The sequence below is a fragment of the Phoca vitulina genome, unplaced genomic scaffold, assembly GCF_004348235.1.
Source record: "Phoca vitulina isolate PV1807 unplaced genomic scaffold, GSC_HSeal_1.0 scaffold4, whole genome shotgun sequence".
Classification (NCBI taxonomy): domain Eukaryota; kingdom Metazoa; phylum Chordata; class Mammalia; order Carnivora; family Phocidae; genus Phoca; species Phoca vitulina.
In genome coordinates this window covers 17,473,649-17,496,317 of record NW_022589707.1, presented here as the reverse complement: position 1 = coordinate 17,496,317, position 22,669 = coordinate 17,473,649, and the positions used below count along the sequence as shown (strand labels likewise).

Genomic DNA, 22,669 nt, shown 5'->3' with positions numbered 1-22,669 from the left:
CTGCCTATAACAATCTCCCACTTCCCTGGTCTGGCTCACTTCTAGTAATCCTTCAAACTCCGGAGCACCTAGGTGGCTCAGTTGGTTAAGCGACTGCCTTTGGCTCAGGTCACGATCCCGGAGTCCCAGGATCAAGTCCCAGGATGGTGAGTCCCAGGATCGAGTCCTACGTCTGGCTCCCTGCTCAGTGAGAAGTCCGCTTCTCCCTCTGACTCCCCCCTCCCCCTGCCCCCGTGCTCTCTTTCTCACTCTCTCTCTCTCAAATAAATAAAATCTTAAAAAAAAAAACAACTCCAGGTTAGAAGTCGCATCCCCCAGGAAGCCTTCTGATTCCTGTTTTTTGTTACAAATTCTTCACCCCTACTCCCACAGCACCCTATACATCCATACTATATTATCCCACTATCTTGTAATTAATTATTTTTCTGTAATCCCATTAAACTGGAAGCTCTAAAAGGACAGAGAAGATACCTTTAATGCTCATCCACTATATTCCCAGCCCTCAGGACTATGCCTGATTGAGGTTTGCTAAATGACATACTAGACAGCTTTATGTTTAAGGAAACGTTCTCTATAAATTAGATTTTTTTTTCGTCTATATAAAGTTGCCTGGTAAGTCAAAAAAGAGACCTCAAAGATTTTCTAATTCAACTTATACAATTTACAAATGAGAAAAATAAGATGTTGCCCATTCCATAAATACGGACAATAGAAGTTTTTCCCTAAGTTAGTTTTAGTTACCATTTAAGGTTTTGTTGTTTTTCCCATGTGGTCATAATGGCTTTGGTCATAATGGTCTCGTCAGCTACCATTTTGTGACTGCTTTGCTTACTAACAATTAGACACAGCCAATCAACTGTGCCTCTGTCAACAGCAAAAACTTTCATCACCTGAGACAACAGACATGGTCATCTAGACAGCAACATTGAGTTCTTCCACTGCCCTGGATCCTGAAAGAGACCCATGCAATCTTACTACTAATTATTCCTTTTCCTATATTAGTAACTTTTTCTTGCACTGGGTTTTAAAACTATCTTAGAAGTCACTGTTTACTGATCACATAGATCATTAATCAGTATCTTTCAAAAAAAAAAAAAAACACAGCCCACTAAGGGTAAGGCTTTTGATGCCTAGAAATTAACTAATCAGTGAATATTTCAGATTCTCATAATAGGTGCTCAGTAAAAATTACCTAAACCTCATCAAGGGTTTAGTCATGTGCTATTCCTTAATATCAAATACATTGTATGTACTGAGAAAAATGTTTACAAGATTTTTTTCAAAAGGAATCAGTATTCAGTTTTACATTAGGATGGATGGCAATCACTTTACATGATGTGATATTAATTCTAACTCTTCTGTGCCAAAGATAAGCTTTCATTTTTTTCTTAATATATGGATATGTTGGTCAATGACCATTTTAAGTTGTAGCAATAATGATTTTTAAATGGTATACTGCTTGCTTTATGATGATTCACACATGAGCTCAATCATTTTTAGCATGAGTGTTTAAACACAGTAACATCTCAACACTGCAAGTAAATCTGTAAATCCTGTCAAAACTGATTTCCAAGGCCAGTATATGAAGGAAATTTCTAACTGATCATCCCTTAACAAAAGTTCTTAAAGGTTAAAAAATAGGGAAAACTTAAGAAAATTTAAATTGCTTTCTTAAAACCACCTGCAAGAGTTGGTTAAAAAAAATTACTAAGTTAGGGGCACCTGGGTGGCTCAGATGGTTAAGTGTCTGCCTTCGGCTCAGGTCATGATCTCAGGGTCCTGGGATTGAGTCCTGCATCGGGCTCCCTGCTCGGCGGGAGTCTGCTTCTCCCTCTCCCTCTGCCTCTCCCCCTGCTTGTGCGCTCGCTCTCTCTCTCTCTCAAATGAATAAATAAAATCCTTTAAAAAAATTACTAGGTTAATTATGGAACACTGCCACATACTACAATAAATTTAGAAGCAGAATAAAATTATTCTAGTGCCTACTTGGTGAATCTTTTAGTCTCACAAACATTTATTGAACACCTATTAAATATGAGGTTGCAATGCTATTCACTGGAAACATGGGAGTGAAGGATCTGATCTGTGCCCTTAAGAAGTTCCCAGACTAATATAAATGTCTGCTCTTCTAGGAATATAGCCTCAGATGACATTCTTTGAAGAATGTAAGAACAACAAATCAAACAAATCTACATCTGTCTTATTCATCCAAAAAATATCTAGTCTGATTTTAAATTTCCTACTATTGTTGTGTAATAACCAAAAACAAAACCCATATCATATAGCACTCTCTTATCTTATGTATCCCTGATAAATCACATTTCCATCCTAAGTTTTTGTCTGCCGAGTCAGGACTGAGGCATCGCCATCCAGGAACAGCTTACACTAAATGCAGGTAATGTTGTTTTAAACAGTACAAAACCAAAACGAAACAAACAACTCTTCTAAGATGTTAAATGACCAAACCCAAGATGATAATGACAAGAGCAAATACAACACAAAGCTAATTCTCATTTTTCACTACCATTTACTCCTCCCTAAGAGTCAGAAAAGATGCCCTTCCTTGCACATAGCAGTATTTTATAGACAGATAATTACATGTTATCTTTTTACAATATATTTCAAGGTTTCAAAAAAACGATGTCAACTTCACATGAAAGACCAGTTTTGAATACCAGACTAAATAATTATCCTTCTCTTTTCTCCCCATTTTTCTGTTTCTAATCGTAGGGCATTCAATAGCTCCTTTGCCTCCACCAGAAGATTAAGAGACTGAGAAAGAATATTAAGCTCAATTAAATCGATTTTAATAAATGTCTCGTGGAAGTACACTTTTTTGTTGTTGTTACTTACAACTCTGTTTCAGTTCAGGGAGAGAAGTCAGGAAGAAAGGAAGCTAAAATAAAAGTGTCAATAAAAAGGAGAGAAATTTGAAGACACCAAGTCACAGATGTGATCCTAGAAGGATCAACAGAGCTAAGGCAGCGCTCTAGCAAAAGGCAGGGCCCAGTCAAGATAGTACCAGAAGCCAGGGATACAGAGCAAACAGCATGTCTCAAAGTCATCCAACCATCAGGGATGTCAGAGTACAAAATCTGTAGGTTGGAGCAAAATAGGCAGCCTTCTAAAAAAAAAATGAGGTATTTATCTATGGACAAATGTCAAACAATAGTGAAATGTACTGTTAATAAAGCAAAAATACATAACAGTGTGCAGATTCAGCTACCATTCATACTGGGGAAAAAAGTGAGGGATATATGCTTGTATATGTATACAGGGTCTCTGGAAGAAGACACACAAATCATGTAGCAGTGGTTGCCTGAGCAAAGAGACTTATTTTTGTATTTTTATATATCCTTTTATACTTCCTTTTTATTTTTAAACCACAGGCACTTATGACTTAATCCAATAATATTACTTATTCCAATATAGGAATATTACTTAATTCCAAAAAGAAAAATCTATTCAAATTAATTTACAAATGAAGCAGCCAGAAATAAAAAGATTATCAGAGGTCAAGAAAGATTTATCATTTAAAAACAGAAAAACAGTCCAAAGCAAAAACTGAAATGTGAAGCAAAGAGAACAAGTCAAAACTGATCAAGCAGTTAGTACAGCACATGTGGGGCTGGTAGACCTAAAAAAATGAGTTAACTCCTTCCTCAGCCTTTCAGGAACTTCCAGCTTGGGTAGGAATTAATACCACGTCATAGACAGCCCAGTGTAGACAGGAGGTGAGTCACTTAGAAATGATACAGTAACTGAAGACAACTATCTGAGCTTAAAGATTAAGCTAGATATCCTAACACATTACTCATGTCCCACCTGACTTGGCCTCTATAGGTTAACAAGAGCAAAAGCATAGACTTCGGATAGTTCTTTAAATGCAATGTGTGTGACCCAACTATAATGGAAAGAGTCTAGAAAGGAATGAGTCATTGAAGGTGTGGTTGGGAGTAGAATGGGACCAGGAAGAACTTAGGGGTAAGAATGGATCTTCGTCCCTAAGTCATGTGGCCCAAACTTCCATTCTATCCTCCCAAAGTTTCAGTCAGCCAGGCCTTGGATACTTCAGTGCTAAAGAACTACCTTAGCAAACTTTAGATTACACGGATATATAAGAGATTACAATCTTGAGGAAATTAAAATTGCTTAGTTCTGAGACACATTAACAAAGTAAAAGAATTCCTTTTCTTAAATCCAAAGTAAGTTCTTTGTCCTGCTAAGCATATTTCTAAATCACTTCTAATTTAAATTATTGGGTACTCAGAGTTAAATTTATAGTATTTTCAGAATTTACCTAAATAAAACATAACTCAGAAGGCAAATTTGAATTTGAAAGGTCAGAAGGGGGCATTTAAAAAAGAACATTTTACCCATTTCACAGACCCTTTTCTTTAGATTGTAAAGAAATAGGAAATACAGAAAACAGACATGAGCACAGTGCAAAAGGAAAACAATTAATTTCATTTCTAAATATTCATCTTCCAAAGTTAAACACGGATTTTGAGAACAGGATCTTCTTGAAAAAGTATATTTTACAAGACACAGCATTTATGATGAACCAATTCTAACTTCTTAATCAAATAACACTATAATAAAGTGAAGTAGTATAAAATAATCTTATTCATTCCAAATTTTGGATTTTAAAAAAGAAACCTATAGGGGTGCCTGGGCAGTTAAGCTTTGACTCTTGATTTCAGCTCACGTCATGATCTCAGGGTCGTGAGGTTGAGCCCCGCATCCGCCTCCACACTGGGTGTGAAGCCTGCTTAAGATTCTCTCCCCCTCCCGCCCCTCTCTCTCCCTCTCTTAAAAAAAAAAAAAAAAAAAAGAAAAGAAAGAACTAAAGCAAAGAACATAACTAAATGTGAAAAGCTACTACCTTCATTTCCATGAGAAAGAACAAAAAGAATTATCTACTAAAAGTAGCTAAAAAAACTCTTACTATGACCAGAAACTAACCATTCTTCCGTTATGCCAGAAATATATTATAAATACTGCCCCAGTAAGTAAAATTTTAATTGTATTTATCATAGGAAAACCTGACCTATCAGTTACTTCTGTTAATGAAGGGCAAGTATCAAAAATAAAAACAACAAAAAACACCCTAAAATAGGTTATACCACCATTCAACATGAGCAAGGCATGGGTATACACTCAATACTTACTGAATTAAATATACATAAAAGCAATGCCATGAGAACTATAGATTAAAAATCCAAGAAATAGATCTCAAAAAGTCAGAAATAAAAACAATTTTTATTTTAGATTAAGGAGCAATCTATTTCTTAGATCCTAAAATAAAGCACATATATGCTACTTCTCTTTACAATGACTTAAAAACAAGCACCTCAAAGCATTTATCAATACAAAACAAGTGGTTACATATAAATACCTTTTCCTTTTAATCTCAGAAATTTTTCATTAAAATAGTAAGCCTTAGAATAATAACAAAAGATATTCTAATCCTTTAAGTTTCCATCAGTTAGGTGTCCCATCAAGCATGTGTGTTTGCTTATTTATATCTGACTCAACAGTCTGCAATGTCAGAGAAGACAAATCTACAAAAGGTGGATAAGTGGATCATAAAAATCACAGCAACCTAAGATCTCACTGAGAAAGGAGTTCCAACAGTCCTCAGTCATATATATGTAGTAAGCAACACCTATTTTAAAGCATTGGACTGCAACTGCACATTATTATACATGCAATTGTTATAATAATCTAATAGAAAGTAAAGCTAAACAAATGTATCCAAAGAGACCAGGGACTGGAATAAGTATTTTTCCTGTCTTGTGTTCTATCAAAGATGTTGAAACTCCAGGGTTAGACAGGAGAAGGTGAGTCACATAAACAGAGACGATAAAGTAATTAATCTAGAACAAGTGACATCTCAGACATTCTGAATAAATAATCTACTCTGCCAATGCTTATAAAGACCCAGTATAAGATACTAGTGCCCACTGAGGGTTTACAAAGATATGCCAAAAAATAACAATAAATTGTTAAGAAGAGGCACATTACTAATAAAGATACCACATATATTTCTTTAAATCATACTAAATAATTTTATTTCTATATTAATATATAATATATAGTACTGACAAAGAATCTAGATCAAGTCAATATTTATTCATCACTTTTTAAAAATATGACAATTAAAAGTATTCTATAAAACCAATGTATACATTTTAATATTTTTTAACAATTAATTCTAAGGATTTCTAGGTAGTTTTTAACTATTATGTGAAGATTGAAAAATACATCCTAAAACATTCATACCTGATCGAAAGCACTCAATTATTTGTTGAATACCAGATTTGGATGTCTGTAGTGGTTGCTGTAACAAAGGAGCATCTCCAGGTTCCAGGATATAAACTACATGGAAGACAAACACCCACCCCAATCCCCACAAAAAAAGGGTTATTTAAATCATTTACTATTGAAGTAAAACAATGGTTTGCTACAATCATGTTAATGATAATCACACTTGTTTGTATATACTTCACCATCATCTTTGTAAGGCAAAATGAAATAATGGGAAAAAAATAACTAAAATTATTCTCAATTCAAGGCTAAATTAAAGCTACTTAAGGCTTCAAATGCAAAAATTTACTATTTTGGTATTATTTACTACATATTCGTCATGTTTGCCTTTTTATTCCCCTTGAAGAGGACCCTCTATATTTAATCAAAATTCTAGGGCAATGATGTCCTAGCCACATCTCATAAACCATTCCAGAACCCTCTGGACAATCTAGTACAGCTCTCTGGGCAATTATGAGAGCAAAACTCAAAAACCACTCACTGCCTAAGGAAAGAACTAGTGAAGTGCAGAATGACAGATGTTCAAGAATGTTCACTGCAGCACTCTGCAGCACTGTAAATAAGAAAGAAAAAATTTCAAACAACTTAAAAATCTCTCAATAGGAACCAGACTAAATAAACTATGAAATATCCCTACAACAGAATCCTTTACGGCTGTTAGAAAGCATGAGCTAAATCTACATGATCTAGATCTACATGTACCAACAACAAAGGATGTCAATAATAGATTGTTGAGCAACAAAAACAGGTTAAAGAATATGATCTCGCTTATATTAATATATACTTCAATAGATACAAAAAGAAAGAAATTTAATGTTTATGTGTGTGTATGTACAGACACTAATATAAACACAAAAGTCTGGTGGGATACCAACAAAACAAGGGTTCTGTCAGGGTGGACTTTATGGGGTGATTTTAATTTTCAGCCTCATACTTCGCTAGTGCTTCAGAGCCTGGGCTTTTAGAAGTGTGCATATTAAAATACACACACACACACTTTTATAATAAGTAAAAATAATATTTCCACTTTAAAAATAAAAATTTTCATTTTCATATAGAGAGGTCTGCTTTCCAAAATTCTCAGATTCGGGGCGCCTGGGTGGCTCAGTCGTTAAGCATCTGCCTTCGGCTCAGGTCATGATCCCAGGGTCCTGGGATCGAGCCCCACATCGGGCTCCCTGCTCCACGGGAAGCCTGCTTCTCCCTCTCCCACTCCCCCTGTTTGTGCTCCCTCTCTCGCTGTCTCTCTCTGTCAAATAAATAAAAATTAAAAAAAAAAAATTCTCAGATTCACGGTATAATTATATAATAAATTAGATTATGATGATATGAAACAAGGTAACTGAAAAGGAGAAGTTTTTCCATCAGATACCAAATAAAGAAATGGTTTTTGGTAGAGAAAAACCAGTCACTTTAATTCACTTTTTTCAATACGTTATAATGTTCTACTCAACTATTACCATCTTAACCCAGGATCATCCACTCTGTGGGAAAATAAGGAGGATTACATCAATAAATGTGTGCTGCTACTGCTTCAGGACCTGGTCTTGGGCAGCATTTAGCTTTCTGATAAGGAGGCTAAAGCCTGCTCTCCTATGTGTATAGACACAGCCTTAGATTCTCTGTTAAGGCTTCAAGTCTCGTGCTCAGTGTACACAAGTGGGAGGAACTGTCTCAGGACCAACTCATCTTATTAAGTACAACGTTCCCAATTTTAAGACATACGTTAGGAGAATTTTAAATGAATTAAGAACATGCACACACCCACAACTCATTTTGAGAACATCTGACATTGGCACTACCTGCAGTGATTAAAAATATAAAGACTCCAGACCTGGACTTATTACACTGAATTTTTTTTCTGACATTTACTAGATACAACTAAGGCAAATTAAACTCTCTGATCTCTTTCTCATCTCTAAAATGGGGATAATAAAAGTATCTAAATCATAGGGTTGTATGAGGATTAAATGAGCTAATGCAGGTAAACTGATTAAAACAGAGCCTGGGATATATGTTCAATAAATGTTCTATCACCACCACCACCACCACCACCACCACCACCACCACCACCATCATGTACAAATCAATTGCTTTCTGACACCAAAAACTGAAAAACCGTTTCCAAAATCAAAGAGAAGTAGAATTCAATCCTTTAAAGATGCAATAGCAGAAGTTTGTAAATAGACTGATGATACCATTTATTTGGATTAGATGGATCTCTTTTCACTATTTGTACAAAACAACTGACGATTGTTTATAAAAAAAATAACTACAAAAGAGAGGGTAGAAAATGTACAATTGTAAAGAACTAAAAGCAACAAGGTTTGGCTCTATAAGTAGCAAGAATTCTAGAAAGGGAAAATTAAAAAAAACAAACAAACAGTAATGACTAAGGGAGGGATATGGAGAAAAAATGGAAACTTGTCCTTAAGAGTCCCCTTTCCTCATTTAAAAATGCTCCAGAAAACTTTCTTTAATACGCCAGCTTCCATTTCCACATGAGAACATCTGATTTCAAAGCTACAGCAAAATTTTGTTACCTAATCACCTTCAGAACACTGCTACCACTAGACACATCAACAGCCTGAGACACCATTCAAAATAACCCCAGAGTTAGCTTAGTTATCCATGGACACATCCACTTAGCATAGAGATCTGTGTAGTTACCACTGTAAAAAAAAAAAAAAAAAAAAAAAGATTCTTCATTTGAAAACATACTCTCAACCCTAAAAAACTTTATATATTAGTATTTTATAAAAGTGTCCTCTCATATACCCTATCATCCCTCCCAAGATCAGTTTACACGACCATTAGGAAAAAAGCCATCATCGTCCTCCAATCAAAACACCCAAACCCTCAGAAGTTAACATCTGTCTTTACATCCTTCCAAGAACACACGTCCCAGAATCAAATACCTACTTTTGTTAATAGTCTCTCCTACCTTAAAAAAAGCCCCTTAAAATAAATTTCTGCTTATGATGTCTGGGATTTACTTACAAATAATAGAGGGTAGGGAAGTAGTAGGAGGGTGGAGAACAGAACTGTGCAGAAGGGAGAATAGAGACGAAAAGAGATAGTCCATGTATTGACGTGTTGAGTTGTGTGATGCTTACAACAGGTTCCTTACACGATTCTCTCTACTTTTGAATGTTTGAAAAGTTCTGTAAGAAACAGTCTTAAAACATAACTAAGAAAAGTACTTTACATACACCGACAGGCTTCTATCACCACCCTTCACTATAAATTGACCCATCCTATCAAGGCCTCCTCAGGAACACACTGCTCAGGGACCAGCCCCACTATTCATGATTCAAAAGAGGCTAGACCTCTGATGATTGCCCATTAAAAGAATTTCTCAAACAGCATGCCATCTTCTTCCCTCCATCTAAAGACATCCTCTTTTAAAAACTAACCTAACATATTCCTCGCAGTACTGAAAATATCCTCCCACACAGGACTAACCTTCCTCTGAAATAATGACAATTAACTATTCTATACGTTAACAAACTTCTAGCTTTCCACCAAACTAATCTTCAGAAAGTGTTTAATTCTAGCTAAGAAGCAAAGAAACACAAACTACTTATGACCTGGTAGTCTGAAAAATAAACTGTACTGGAAAAGTTTCTGGTAAAAGAAAGTTTAATTTTTAAAATTAATGCAACTTATTTCTTATTAATGAGGGAGGAAAAAAGCAAAGAAGTTCCAATACATATTAAAAAGTTCAACTCTGAAAAACATCCTTAAAAAGACATTAAAGTCTCTAGAAAACTTTAATTATCAGAATACACTAAGGTATGGTCACAAATTATTTATTTACTTGTCTATTTCTTCCCACTCAAAAGTTTTATGAGGGAATGACCTTATCAGTTTTGTTCACAACTTACATGCCCATTGCCTTGGACAGTGCCTAGCACCTAATAGGTGCTCAATAATAATTTGCCAAAGAAATAAAGAAATAAATGAACACATTAACTTCTTCCTAAGTAAGTAGTTTTATTTAAAATGATTTCATTAACTAATTCAATTTAAATGACTTGAAATGTTCTCAAATAAAAAACTAGAATAAAAGGTCAGTGGAACACAAGTATAAAAGGCATTCACAGCCTTCTACTTCAAAACTAACTCCATTCAGTATTTGATAAAATATAAATGACACACAAAATACACAAAATATGCAGTATGCAGGGGTGCTGAAAATAGGTCATGGGCAGTTGAACAGAAACTGGATCCCATCCTGGGACTATATAATTAGCAGAGGTAAGTTATGACTGATTTCCAGTAAACCAGTGGGGAGATAGGGCCATAGTACAAATTTTTTCTCATGTGTATCAAAGTTTTCTGAAAATGGGAGTTCTTCTTTACCACTGCCATTTTTTCCCATTAGTCTAAAAAGTCCTCTACTTGATCTCCACTGTGACAGAACCAAGTACATTAGAGCAGTTAACATACTCCCAAAAAAAAAAAAAAAACAAGCAAAAACATAAAGAGTCCTAATAACTTTTAGGTCAAAAATAATGATAAACACCTGCCTTTAAACTAGAATAGAATAGCCTTTGTTTGGTTTAGTGACATATGTATTCAATGTTTCCAAGTTGTACCTCTAAATGTTTGGGACAAAACTCATCAAGCTTCTGATAACTAGAAAAACTCAAGTTTATATACCACATTTATCGGATTAAAGTTTTCGAATATTCTTCAAGAGACTCAAAAAAGGAACTTTTTCATTCCATAAATCCAACTAAAAACAGTTCTACTGAATAAACTATCCTAAAAATACTTATGTATTCTACCTAAATAACCAGATTTTTTATTTTGCAATACAATATATTCTGTGCAAGAAAATTTTTAAAGGTTGCAGTCAGCAAAACCTGATTCTTCCAACAAGCTGCGTTTAACAAACTTTTTTAGCCCAACTAAACTCATTTTTAGGCTTTAACCACTATTCCCTAATAAATATGCGTAAGAAACTTAATTTTTAAAAGTTTAAATGAATCCACTTTCACGAAGACATACTAGCATTCAGCTACCTATTTTCTCCCCTGTCTTCAGTTTTAAACATTCAAAGGACACGGGGGTATACTACTAACTGCAGGCTGCCTCGAAAGAAGGAAAAGGGACTGAGTGATTGATCTTGTGGAAAAGACGGAAGGTGACACTTGCAGTACTTTTTTTAAGGGATCAAGCAGGGGAGACCTCTTGTTTGTACAAGCTTTTAGCTTCATAACTAGTTTTATGCTGGGGAAAATCATAGGCTGCTTACTTAGAAATGACTTCTTGGGCAGGAGGAAAAGAAAACTGGAAGGAAAACACAAGGCAGAGTGGCTCTGACGAAGGGCAAAGTAACTGGAGGAGAAAGGAGTATACCTGGTTCACAGCATCCGTGATGATGGTGGTCAGTCTGACAGTATTTGTCCCTTAAAGGCATTTTCAGTGGGCGAGACCGACTTTCCTTTCACTGTAAGAAGCTCTTCATTGCGGCTTGGCTGTTGAAAGAAGCACAAATCCGTCACTCACCCTGAACTTCCTGGGGGGGCTCTGGCTATATTTTCCAGATACGTTCCCTCCACCCGCCCTCCGTTTTCCCTCCACGGACCCGTACCTTCCTCTAGAACCTAAAAAAGAAAAACGCACGAAGGCTTCTGCAGCCCAAACTCCCGCACAGGTTCATCGCCCTACCCGGAAACGCAGCCTGGGGCGCGCAGCGCAAGGCGAGGGCCTGGCCGGCTGCGCGGGCGGCAGCGGCCTCGCCGGCCCGGGCGGGCGCGCGCGGAGACGGAGGCGCGGAGCGCGGCGGGCACGGCCGGCGCCGGGGCCCGCGGGGCGGCGGGCGCGGCAACAGGGGCGGTCGAGGTGCGGCTCCCGCCGGCGGCCGGCCCACGCCGCGCCCTCCCGCCACGCACGTGCGTTGGGGTCTCCGCGGCGGAGCCCCGTCCCCATAACCAAGTGCGCCCAACTTACTTAACTCCTAGGGCGGGCAGGCGGAAGGAAGGCAGGCAGGCCGGGCAGCCGCAGGGACAGCCTGGCGTGGGAGGCGGCTTCGGGCCCCACCTGGCGCAGCCTCGGCACACCACGCGAAGGGAACCGGGGTTCGGGCCCGACGCGCTCCCAAAGAGTCCCCGCCGCCGCTGACGCGGAAGCGCCACAGCTCACCACGTCCCTCCGCGGCCCGAGGCGACGGCGACGGCGGCGGCGGCTCACGGCGTCCCTCCGCGCTGTGGAGCTGGGCGGGCGGGCGGCGCGCGGGCGCAGGCAGTTGACAGGAGGAACCGCCCCGCAGAAGCCGCCGCCGCCACCGAAGGAGCCGGAACCGGAGCGGGCAGGACCTGGGCGCCCCTCGCCGGGGCAACGGCTGCCGCCGGAGCCCGGCTCCCCCCCAAGCGCCGCTCCACCTGCAACGGTCCCTCAGGCTTTTGGAGAGGGGCGGGGAAGAATGGGGGTTCCCCCCCACCTTGGGCCTTTTTTGGTAGTAGTTGTTGTTTCAGGAAACTTTATTAAGTCAGTCTCTCTCTTTCTCTGTCTCCCCCTCCCCGAAGAGCCTGAGCTACCGCCGCGGAGCGGGTAGGAAGGGGGAAGCAGAGACTCTCCCGCAGCGACAGGGAGCGACTGACTGACCCCGGACGGAGATGGGGCGAGGGCAGGAAGTGACAAGCTCTCGGAGTGGGTGGGGGGAGTGTGGCCGGCACGCCCGGGAGCGCCGCGCGCATGCGCCCGACCGGGCGCCCGGGCCTGTGGCGAGGCGACGCGCTACGGCCGGGCAAAGGGAGGGACCCTGGGCCGGTGGCGCTGGGTCCGCGACCGGGGGTCTCGGGCCGGCTACTCGTCCGCGCGTGCTCTCGCGGGCGGACGGACAGCCGGAGCCCTGGGCTGTTTGTGCCCGAGAGGCGGGCTGATGGGCAAGCAAACTGTTGCTTTTCTCCTTCCATTGGAACCGAAACGGGGAGGGTTGGAAAAGCACGGGAATGAACTGTAGGAGGCGGCTCGACAAATGGGTGAGCCGTAAGTAGTGGTGATTCCGAAAAGGTTGTCAGCACACTAATGGTAGAAGTCTTTTCTTTCTTTTTTTTTTTTAACCTAAGAATTTTCGAAGTGTGCCTCTCAGCACTTTGGGGTTTTCATCAGGTCCTTGGGAGGAAACTATCTAGTGGTGGACGATCGGGATTGATTGCCGCGGCGCTCCTCTTCTGGAGCCTGAAGGCGAAGAGGTGGGTCACGTGCGCAGGACGCGCTTTCCCTCCTCTTCGGTGCCCGCGTCCGGCTTGGAAAATCCCCGAAGATCGCGGTCGTCTGTCAAATTCCGAAAACCCGTGTGGTCGCCTCTTGGGGCAGGAGAGCCGCCTCCTCAACTCCCAGAACGGAGTTCTTGTTCTACAAGCAAATACGTGTCCACTGTCGGTCAGGAAATATTAAGGGAGAAAAAGCTTTGTTTTATCTTCTCGAGCCGAAAGATCCACTGAAAATCTCCGCAGTTGTGTAGCTTGAATTGTCCGTTTGCGGGGTCCTGAAAGAGCGGTTTAATAGTCGGTAGGTTCTGTGTGTATTTTGGAAGAGCAAACGAGTGACTGAAATCTGTTTTAAAAATTAATAGGAAAATTTGTGGTAGGTCCAGTAATTAATTGATAAACTCGTTATTGTGAAAATACTGAACGGAGCATTTGCATAGGTCTTGGGGGATTGTAGCAGCTTGATTATAGGGGTGACGGGAAAAGGAAGAAGAGTGGTCCAAGTGATCCACTTTTTTAAGGGAATTCCAGCTACTGTACATTCTACACGCCAGTCACATATACGTAGTATGTTTGATCATTTTTTTCTGTCCCATTTTCAAGAGGCGTCATACAACATCAAACTAAAATGTAATGCCACAACCTACATGTAAGGTAAAAGAAATTATGATATGTCCACATGATGGTGTTTGTTAGGCAGCCAATAAAAATCATTTTGTGTAACATTGTGTGCAGTATGCTTAAGCATATCGAAAAAAATTTAATGTGACCCCTTAACAGTGGAGTTACAGGTAATTTTTATTTAACATTGGAGCTCTTTGGTAAAATTTGAGGTGAAATATTTTCTTCATTTCCAGAGGAGCTTTTCCTACTTTTATAAGCACATTTATTTAGCACAGGTTAAAAAATTAATATACAATTTTAAGTTTCCATAAACCTGGAAAGGCATTGTTTCAAATATGTGAGTTATAAATGTTTGCTTGCCACATATGAGTAAAAAATGGTTAGCTTCCGGAGTAAATGCAGCACTCTTTATACTTTAGAGTGGTTGGTACTAGAAGGTCCCCAAAATTGCTTGCTAATAGAATGGATTTTAAACAGTTTTTGAGAAACTATAAGTATAGATAAGATTGGAACGTCTGTGTGGGTAAAACAGATATTGGAATACTGAATCAGAATTTTAAAGATGAAAAGAAACCATGGAAATTATCTAGTAAACCTTACTTTATAAATGAGAAAACTGAAATCCAGAGAGGTTAACTGACTGGCTAAAGGTCACAAAGTAACAGAACTGGGTCTAATACCTAGATCTATCCCTTCTATAACAATACTAGTATCTGACATGTATTGAGTAATATGTTTTAAGCTCAAGAATAACTCATTTAGGGGCACCTGGGTGGCTCAGTCGGTTAATCATCTGCCTTCGGCTCAGGTCACGATCCCAGGGCCCTGGGATCGAGCCCCACATTGGGCTCCCTGCTCAGCAGGGAGTCTGCTTCTCCCTCTGCTCTTCACCCCGCTTGTGTTCTCTCTCTCTCTCACCTTCACTCTCTCTGTCTCTCAAATAAAATCTTTTTAAAAAAAAATTTTTAAATAACTCATTTAATCCTATCATCAACAATTCAATCCATTCTACAGGTAGGGAAACTGAGGCAGAAATAGGTTAGATAACTCCTCAAGGTTACCTGATACATACAGCTGATAGGCAACTGAGCCAGCATTTGAACCCAAGCAGTATGGCTCTGAGACTCATGACCTTAGCCATTATGCTATATTGCCTATACCATGTCGCCTACACTATACCATAACCATTTTGGATCACACTGTATGTGAAAGATGAGCCAGTAGATCCTGTCATTTGTGAAAGGTATTAAAATGCTATGTCCAAGTTTATGGAGTTGCTAAATCACAAGAATTTAATTGAAATTTCATAGGGCTCTAGAGCTTAGACTTTGGACATCATCTAGAATTATCGTCCTACCTCTAAAAACACTGCACAAATCATCCCAGAAAAATTATGTCTTCATTGTTCACTGCAGCAACCTAGGTGACACATTATTACGGCTTTAAGGAACTTTTTGATCCTTAAAGTCTGGAAATACGTCCTTATGATTAACCTAAGACCATTTTATGGTTTAAAATTATTCTCTCATCTTCAAGGCAGGAAAATTCTCCACACACATACACATTTATTATTGCTGCATAAGAAACCACCCTAGAAATAGTGCTTTAAAACCATTTTATATACTCTCAATTCTATAGATCAGTGATTCAGACTGGCCTTGTCTGGGATCATGCAGGTAATCATTTGGCATCTTAACTGAGCACACTCATGACTGGTTGTTGGTGTTGACTATTGGCTGGACCTATCTCCTAGCCTTTCTTCCTGGGCTTCATATGTAGGCAGCATGCCAGGCAGGTAGAAACAGGAAGCTGTAAGACCTCTTGAAGCAGAAGTTACACGACATCACTTCTATCACATTCTGTTAGTCAAAGTAGGTCAAAAGGCCAGCATAGATTCAGGAATTGGGAAAACAGATTCCCCTTATGGATGGGAAGAACAGCAAAGTCCCATTTCAAAGGGACATGCATAATAGGAATGGGAAGGATTATTGTGATGGTCTTTGCATATACTCTTTCACAATAGATAATTATTTCAAGAATGGTACTAGCTAATTAAAGCTGTTGAATTTTTTTAATGCTGTATGATTCCTTTAAGAACAGCAAAACAAGAAGATACTAATCAAACCTATTCTTTAAACTAAATAATTGGGCCATTTTGGTGGCCTTGTGTAGATAAACTGATGATTACTTAACTTTTCCAAGTAGACTTCTTTTTCTCATCATTTTGTTGCTTTTTGAAAGGTTTTCCCATCTGTTTTTAAACACATCCCACTAAAACACAGCATAAAAACCTAACACCAAATAGAAGTAATTGTGGTTTCTATAGAACGTTTACTCTGGTCCAGATTTTGCTAGCTTTGATAATGAGGTGGCATTTTATAACACAAATAATTAAATTCATAATTAGGTACAAATCAAATTATGGGCCAAAATAGAGGCTGAGAGTTTAGAAAGAGTCATGGAAAAATTGATTTACAGGCACAAATATTAAACTTGCTCTTTTATCAACTATATAGAATTACAAGCAACATAATATGAAAAAAGAAGATAATGCTTTCCCTAAGGTGTTTATTTTAAGGAGAGTAAGGAGTAGGTTGTACCTGTGTTGCTACCCTGGAGATAAGTTGCCTACCAGGAAACCCTGACAATGAACTTGTATCTTTCATTCCTGGTGCTAAGGCACACTTAGGTCTTGCTGGCCAGGTGACACAATGCATGCACCATGCTGTCATATGGGCACCAAACCATCCTTGACAAGTCTTCCATTCAAATGCATTTCAGATAGCATTTAAGTGAATTTCATTTCTTAAAAATGTTTTTTGGTTATAAAGGAGTTTGTTCATAAGTCTGTATTATAATCTAATAATACCTAATGATAGTTTTGTCACTTCTGAACTCAATGTGCTAAGTGCTTTCTAGTTTTTCACTAAAACCTTACAAAGATCCTGGGTTAGATATTATCCCATTTTATGTAAAGAGAAACAGATAATTAGTGTCTGAGCCAAGATTTAAATATAGGTCTGAGTCCAGGTCCTATGCCTCAAGTTACATATATTCTAATGATTACTAAAATTTTATCTCCAGGTCAGACCTGTCCCTGGAGCCTCTAAACTCTTAACTACCCATGAGACAGACCATCTGAATTTCCCCAGGCATCTCAAAGTTAGCAGGACCAAAACTGAACTTCTTACCAAAATGTTCTTTCTCTTTCAAATTTTAACCAACAGTGTTCCTATCCATTTAGGCTCTCAAGACAGAAGCCTTGGAGTCAAAGGAAGAGCATTGGCACAGAAGCAAAGTAACGGAGGTTACCTGTATACAGGTTTCTCATCTCACTTATCCCCAACATCTAACCTACCACATAAACAATTTGTTACACCTCAGAAAGCTCGAGAAAATAGTTTCCTCTCTCCATATGCACCATCAATCTTCTAGTCTAAAACCCTATCTCTGAACCATTGCCATAACCACCTCCATGGTCTCCCTACCACCCATCTCTCCCTCCCTCAATTACTCCACACTATCAACAGAATGATAGTCCAAACCAATCCAATATTACTCCCCAACTGAAAATCTCTGTTGACTGCCAATTTTTTACATGAAGAAATAAAATCTTAACAAGAACCATATAATCAGTGTACATTTTGAGGTCAGAAAAATCTGGATGTTAGTCCTATCTCCATCAATCATGGGTTTTGTGTCTCTGGGCAAGTAAGAACCTCTTCTGAGCCTCAGTTTTCTCGGCTTTATGCTATTTCCAGCATAGTGAGAAATCGGTTAATGAATAAAGTACCCAGCAGGATCCGGAACACAGTACAGATATATAATAATAAATACTCATTACATCTGGCCCACCCACAACTTCACAACTTTATGCTCTAAGGATTTCTCACCCTTTTCAGAAATTAACAAAGCAAAAGGTCACAACTGAGTGGGGAAGGAGTGTGGGACACAAGGGAATTTTAGAGAGAGATGATAGAGGTGTCAGTTATGAGGGTGTATCCCTTTGTTAAAGCAACTATTAAAATAGAATAGTGGTCACCTTTCCAGGAAGGAGAAGGTTGGCAAGTGGAACTGAATGAAGCAGTACCAATTTGGGAATTACTGGCCATTTTATAGATTTTGACCTCAGTGATCATTACATGTGTATTTGCTTTATAATAATTCAGTAAACTGATAGATATGTTTTATGCACTTTTATGAATGTGTATAAAATTTCACAATAAAAATGTTTTTTAAAGTAGCTGACCTAGGTTTTAATGCCTCTGAACTACATCTTAGAAACAGAAATTAGAAATGATTATTGAACTTTTCAAGGCTTTATGCCTTTGCACATGCTACTCCTCATGCCTGGAAATACCTTTCCCCTTCATCTAGAAAACTCATATTCACCCTTCAAGACCCACTTCAGATGTCAGTCCTTCTATGACATCAGTTCCTACGGACAAATAATTGCTCCAACTTCTTTCTCCTGTAGTGCACCATTCTGATCAAATGTCTGACTCTCCCATCAATCAGAATTCATCAAGAACAAAGACCCTAACTTATTCCTCTGTGTTTTGCCATCATCTAGCACACTACTGTCATATAACAGGGCAACCATTAAAAGTTACTGGGTGGGCACGAGGGCCTGAATTAGCAGTAAACATAATAAGAAAAATTTAGTGGGGAAAATCACTTTTACGAGTTTGGTTTACTTAGGCTCCTGGCCTAATGGGACACTCATTTCCAATGTAGAGACAAATCATACAAGGACAATTAAAGGAACCACTAGCATATAGAGTCAGCAATGCTATAGAATATATACCACAGCTAGATACTTGAAACTACTAACCATCCATCATATAAAACCATTTATGACTTTGTTTTTGTTTTTTTGAGGGGTGGTTTTTTGGTTTGAATTTTTTTTTACTTTTAATTTTGAAATAATCTCAAATTTAAACCCAAATTGCAAGTAATTCCCATACCCCCTTGACCCAGATTCACCAATTTTTAATATTTTGTCATATTTGTTTTCTCTCTCTCCATTTGATTTTTGAACCACTTTAGAACAGGTTGCATACATCATGGCCCTTCATCCCTTATTACTTCAGTGTGTATTTTCTAGAAGCAAGGATATTATCTTACATAACCACAGTACAGTTATCAAATTTAGGAAATTTGACATGATAAATTTGATTTGATTTGATTAAACATGATTTGGGGCGCCTGGCTGGCCCAGTAGGTACAGCATGCAACTCTTGATCCTGGGGTCCTGAGTTAGAGCCCTACTTCGGGCATAGAGCCTACTTAAAAAACAAAACAAGCAAACAACAAAAAAAAAACATGATTTGATACAATACAGTTGACCCTCAAAACAACACAGGTTTAAACTACACAGGTCCACTTACACATGAATTTTTTCAATAAATACAATACAGTGCTGTAAATATATTCTCCTGTCCCTTTCTTCACATTTCTTTTCTCTAGCTTACTTTATTGTAAAAATACAGTATATGATACATATGACATACAAAATGTGTGTTAATTGACAGTCTATGTTATTGGCAAGGCTTCTGGTCAACTATTAGTAAAGTTTTTGGGGAGTCAAAAGTTGTATGTGGATTTTTAACTGTGGGGTAGAGGTGGCATCAGCACCCCTAACTCCTGCATTGCTCAAGGGCCAACTGTACTTTTATTTCTTCTATTATTATTATTACTATATATAATATACATATTATATTAATTATAACTGTGTCAGTTATCCTGATAGTGCCCTGTATGGATGTGTTTTATTTGCTCCAATATAAAACCCAATCCAGAACCACATATTGCATTTAGTTATAACCCTTTACTTCCCTTCAACCTGGGACAGTTCTTCAGTCTTTCTTTGTCCTTTATGACAATGATGTTTTGACAAATACAGGCCAGTTTTTTATAGAAAGAGTCAACTGGGGTTTGTCTGATGTTTCTTCATGATTATATTGAGGTCTTAGATTTTTCTGAATGGAATACAGCATAAGGAATGTGGTGTCTTTCTCAGAGTATCAAAACCAGAGGCATGTGATGTCTGTTTGATATTAATCTTCCTCACTGGCTTAAGTGGCTGTTCAGTTTCTCCACTGTGCAGTTCTATTTTTGCTATGAATAGGTAATTTGTAAGGAGATAACAATGATTTTATTATAGAGACTCCTTTTAACTAGTGATCTTGATAATTCTGTTTAGGTTTTAGAAATTATCAAAGCAAAAGTAAAAGCATAAAAGTTAATTGAACTGCATCTTTATTTCTAATCTGATCATTAGAAACTAATGATCAATTATGTAACTGGAAACTGTTCTCTGGTTTAGTCTTACATGATATGAAGTTGAAAAAAATTTTATAATTATTGGAAAATCCATTCAACCAACATACTAAGTACCTATTATATTCCAAACATCCTGCCAAACTGAGAACATACAGTAAGAGAAGTTTTCTTCCCTTTAGTCAACAAAAATTTACTTACTGCCTTATATACCAGGTCCTAGGAAGACATCCATGAATAATTTAGGAAGTTCTTATCCTCTTGGAGTTTCTAGTCTAATTATTGAGGTGTTCCCAATCTAATAATGATGACATGTAAAAAAAGAAAGTATATTATTTTATAATAATCACATAAGACAGGCACAGTAGAGATGAGTGAAACCATGGAATTATAAGGTCCTATACACAACAGCAGCAGGGGGACAGGGAAAGGGAGCATTTGCTGCAAAGGGTTTTTCAACTCACTTGAATTAGAGAAGAGAACATTATAGAGGATGAATAAATAAGGTGTTGGTTTTTTCCAAGTAAATATTATAATGTTTCCAAGACCTATTCCTTAAGGATAGCTGGCTAATAGATTATCTATTGTTATGTATTAACAGGGTAATGCATTCTAAATTCTAAATTGTAAATGTTTTGTGATTCTATTTAGACAGGTAGTCATTGAAGAGTTTTGTATTTGGTATTATATCATTAAAAAAGCATTCTAGTGGTGCCTGGGTGGCTCAGTCAGTTAAGAGTCCGACTCTTGATTTCAGCTCAGGTCATGATCTCAGGGTCTGAGATTGAGCCCGGCATCGGGCTCAGCGCTGCGCTTGGAGCCTGCGTAAGATTCTCTCTCTCCTTCTCCCTCTCCCCCTCCCTGCTCACTCTCTCTCTTTCTCTCTCTCTCTCTAAAATAATAAACAAAATAAAATAAAATGCATTCTGAATTTTTCATTCTCTCAACTGCTCCTCCTTATGGCCAAAGGAGTTTATTTTCAAGACTGATTTAATAAGCCTGTGGAACAGAATGAAGTTAACTCGTTTATGTAACTCTAACTTCCTTAGCGTATTGATCTGAACTACCAAATCCAAAATCTTCTCTAATGATAAAGTATCAGAAAAAAACGTACATTTTTGGCTTATGGAAACTGAGTCAAAAGCTAAAAATCCATACATATGCCTCAGGTCTTAATTCCAACTGAACACATAGACTGCTATGTATCAAACCATAACCTACAACAAAATATTATTTTAATGAAACATTTAAAGTAAGTGACTGGTTTCTGAACTTATATTTGTCCAAGATTTTAAATAATTTCTAAAATAATTTCTACAAAATGATCACTTTTTATCTTAAATCAACATTTATTTTCCCATTCAAACTTTCTTAATTTTTTTCAAATGAGAGTTGTCTATCGTGAATATAAGAGATCTCTAAATTTACAGCATAGGGAAGGAGATGGTATTTTATATAGTCAGGAAGCTTGCTGGGGGTTTCTTCTACTCTCAAGTCATCAGAGAGCGACAACAGACTGTTTATAAAGCAATTTCAGTGTTGTCATTGTCATATAGAGAGTAAGAAAAAGTTAGATTGGTAAGAATTTTGAAAAAGAGCATCAGGAAGTTACTCCCTCCATTCAGGCAGAGTAGCTTTTATTTAGGATAAAAGCACCATAGGATCCAGAGTGTCAAGATTCTTGGTAAGACCTGTGTTGCTAGGCAGTCCTAAATCATCCAATGTCACCTACGTGCTGGAGTTAATCACTGTTTTCAATACCATAGAATGACACTTTCTTCTTGGAACTTTTTGGGGGAATATCTAAATCTGTCACTCTTTTCTCATATAAATGCTTTTGAAAAAAAAAGTGAGTCCGTTCAGTGTCTTTCTAAACATCTTATTGCTAGAAGAGACAGTATGCCAACTCAGTGAGGAATGACAGTTTCATTTATGGGAATAAACTTGCTTTACATTTCTCAGAAATTTTATTTTAAAAAGGAACAATTGCTATAGAATATTCAAAAATTCCCCCATTAATGTTAGTTCTCTTTTCTTAATCACTTGTGAAACTGAGAACAGTTATACAGTAAGGTGAGCAAAGATCTCATTGCAATCCCTCCTTTTCTAAATTGTGGTCTTTCTGGTCATGAGAAGGTCATTTTAAACATGGAACCCAGCCAGATGAATGAAGATGCAAAATAATGCACACGTCAACTAGATTAATAAAA

At 38.1% G+C, this 22,669-nt stretch overlaps 1 protein-coding gene across 3 annotated transcripts in view; it reads right to left on the bottom strand.

Moving 5' to 3' along the window:
- ZNF800 (zinc finger protein 800) overlaps window positions 1-12,955 on the bottom strand; it is a 43,809-nt gene extending 30,854 nt beyond the window's left edge. For all 3 annotated transcript variants that reach the window (XM_032401634.1, XM_032401632.1, XM_032401633.1), the window contains exons 1-3: window positions 12,292-12,955; window positions 11,698-11,816; window positions 6,286-6,381 (exon numbers count right to left, since the gene is read on the bottom strand). In XM_032401634.1, coding sequence (XP_032257525.1) covers window positions 6,286-6,381; window positions 11,698-11,758 — 157 coding nt within the window. In that variant the 5' untranslated portion in view covers window positions 11,759-11,816; window positions 12,292-12,955. The remainder of the gene's footprint in view (window positions 1-6,285; window positions 6,382-11,697; window positions 11,817-12,291) is intronic.
- Between the last annotated feature and the right edge of the window lie 9,714 nt (window positions 12,956-22,669).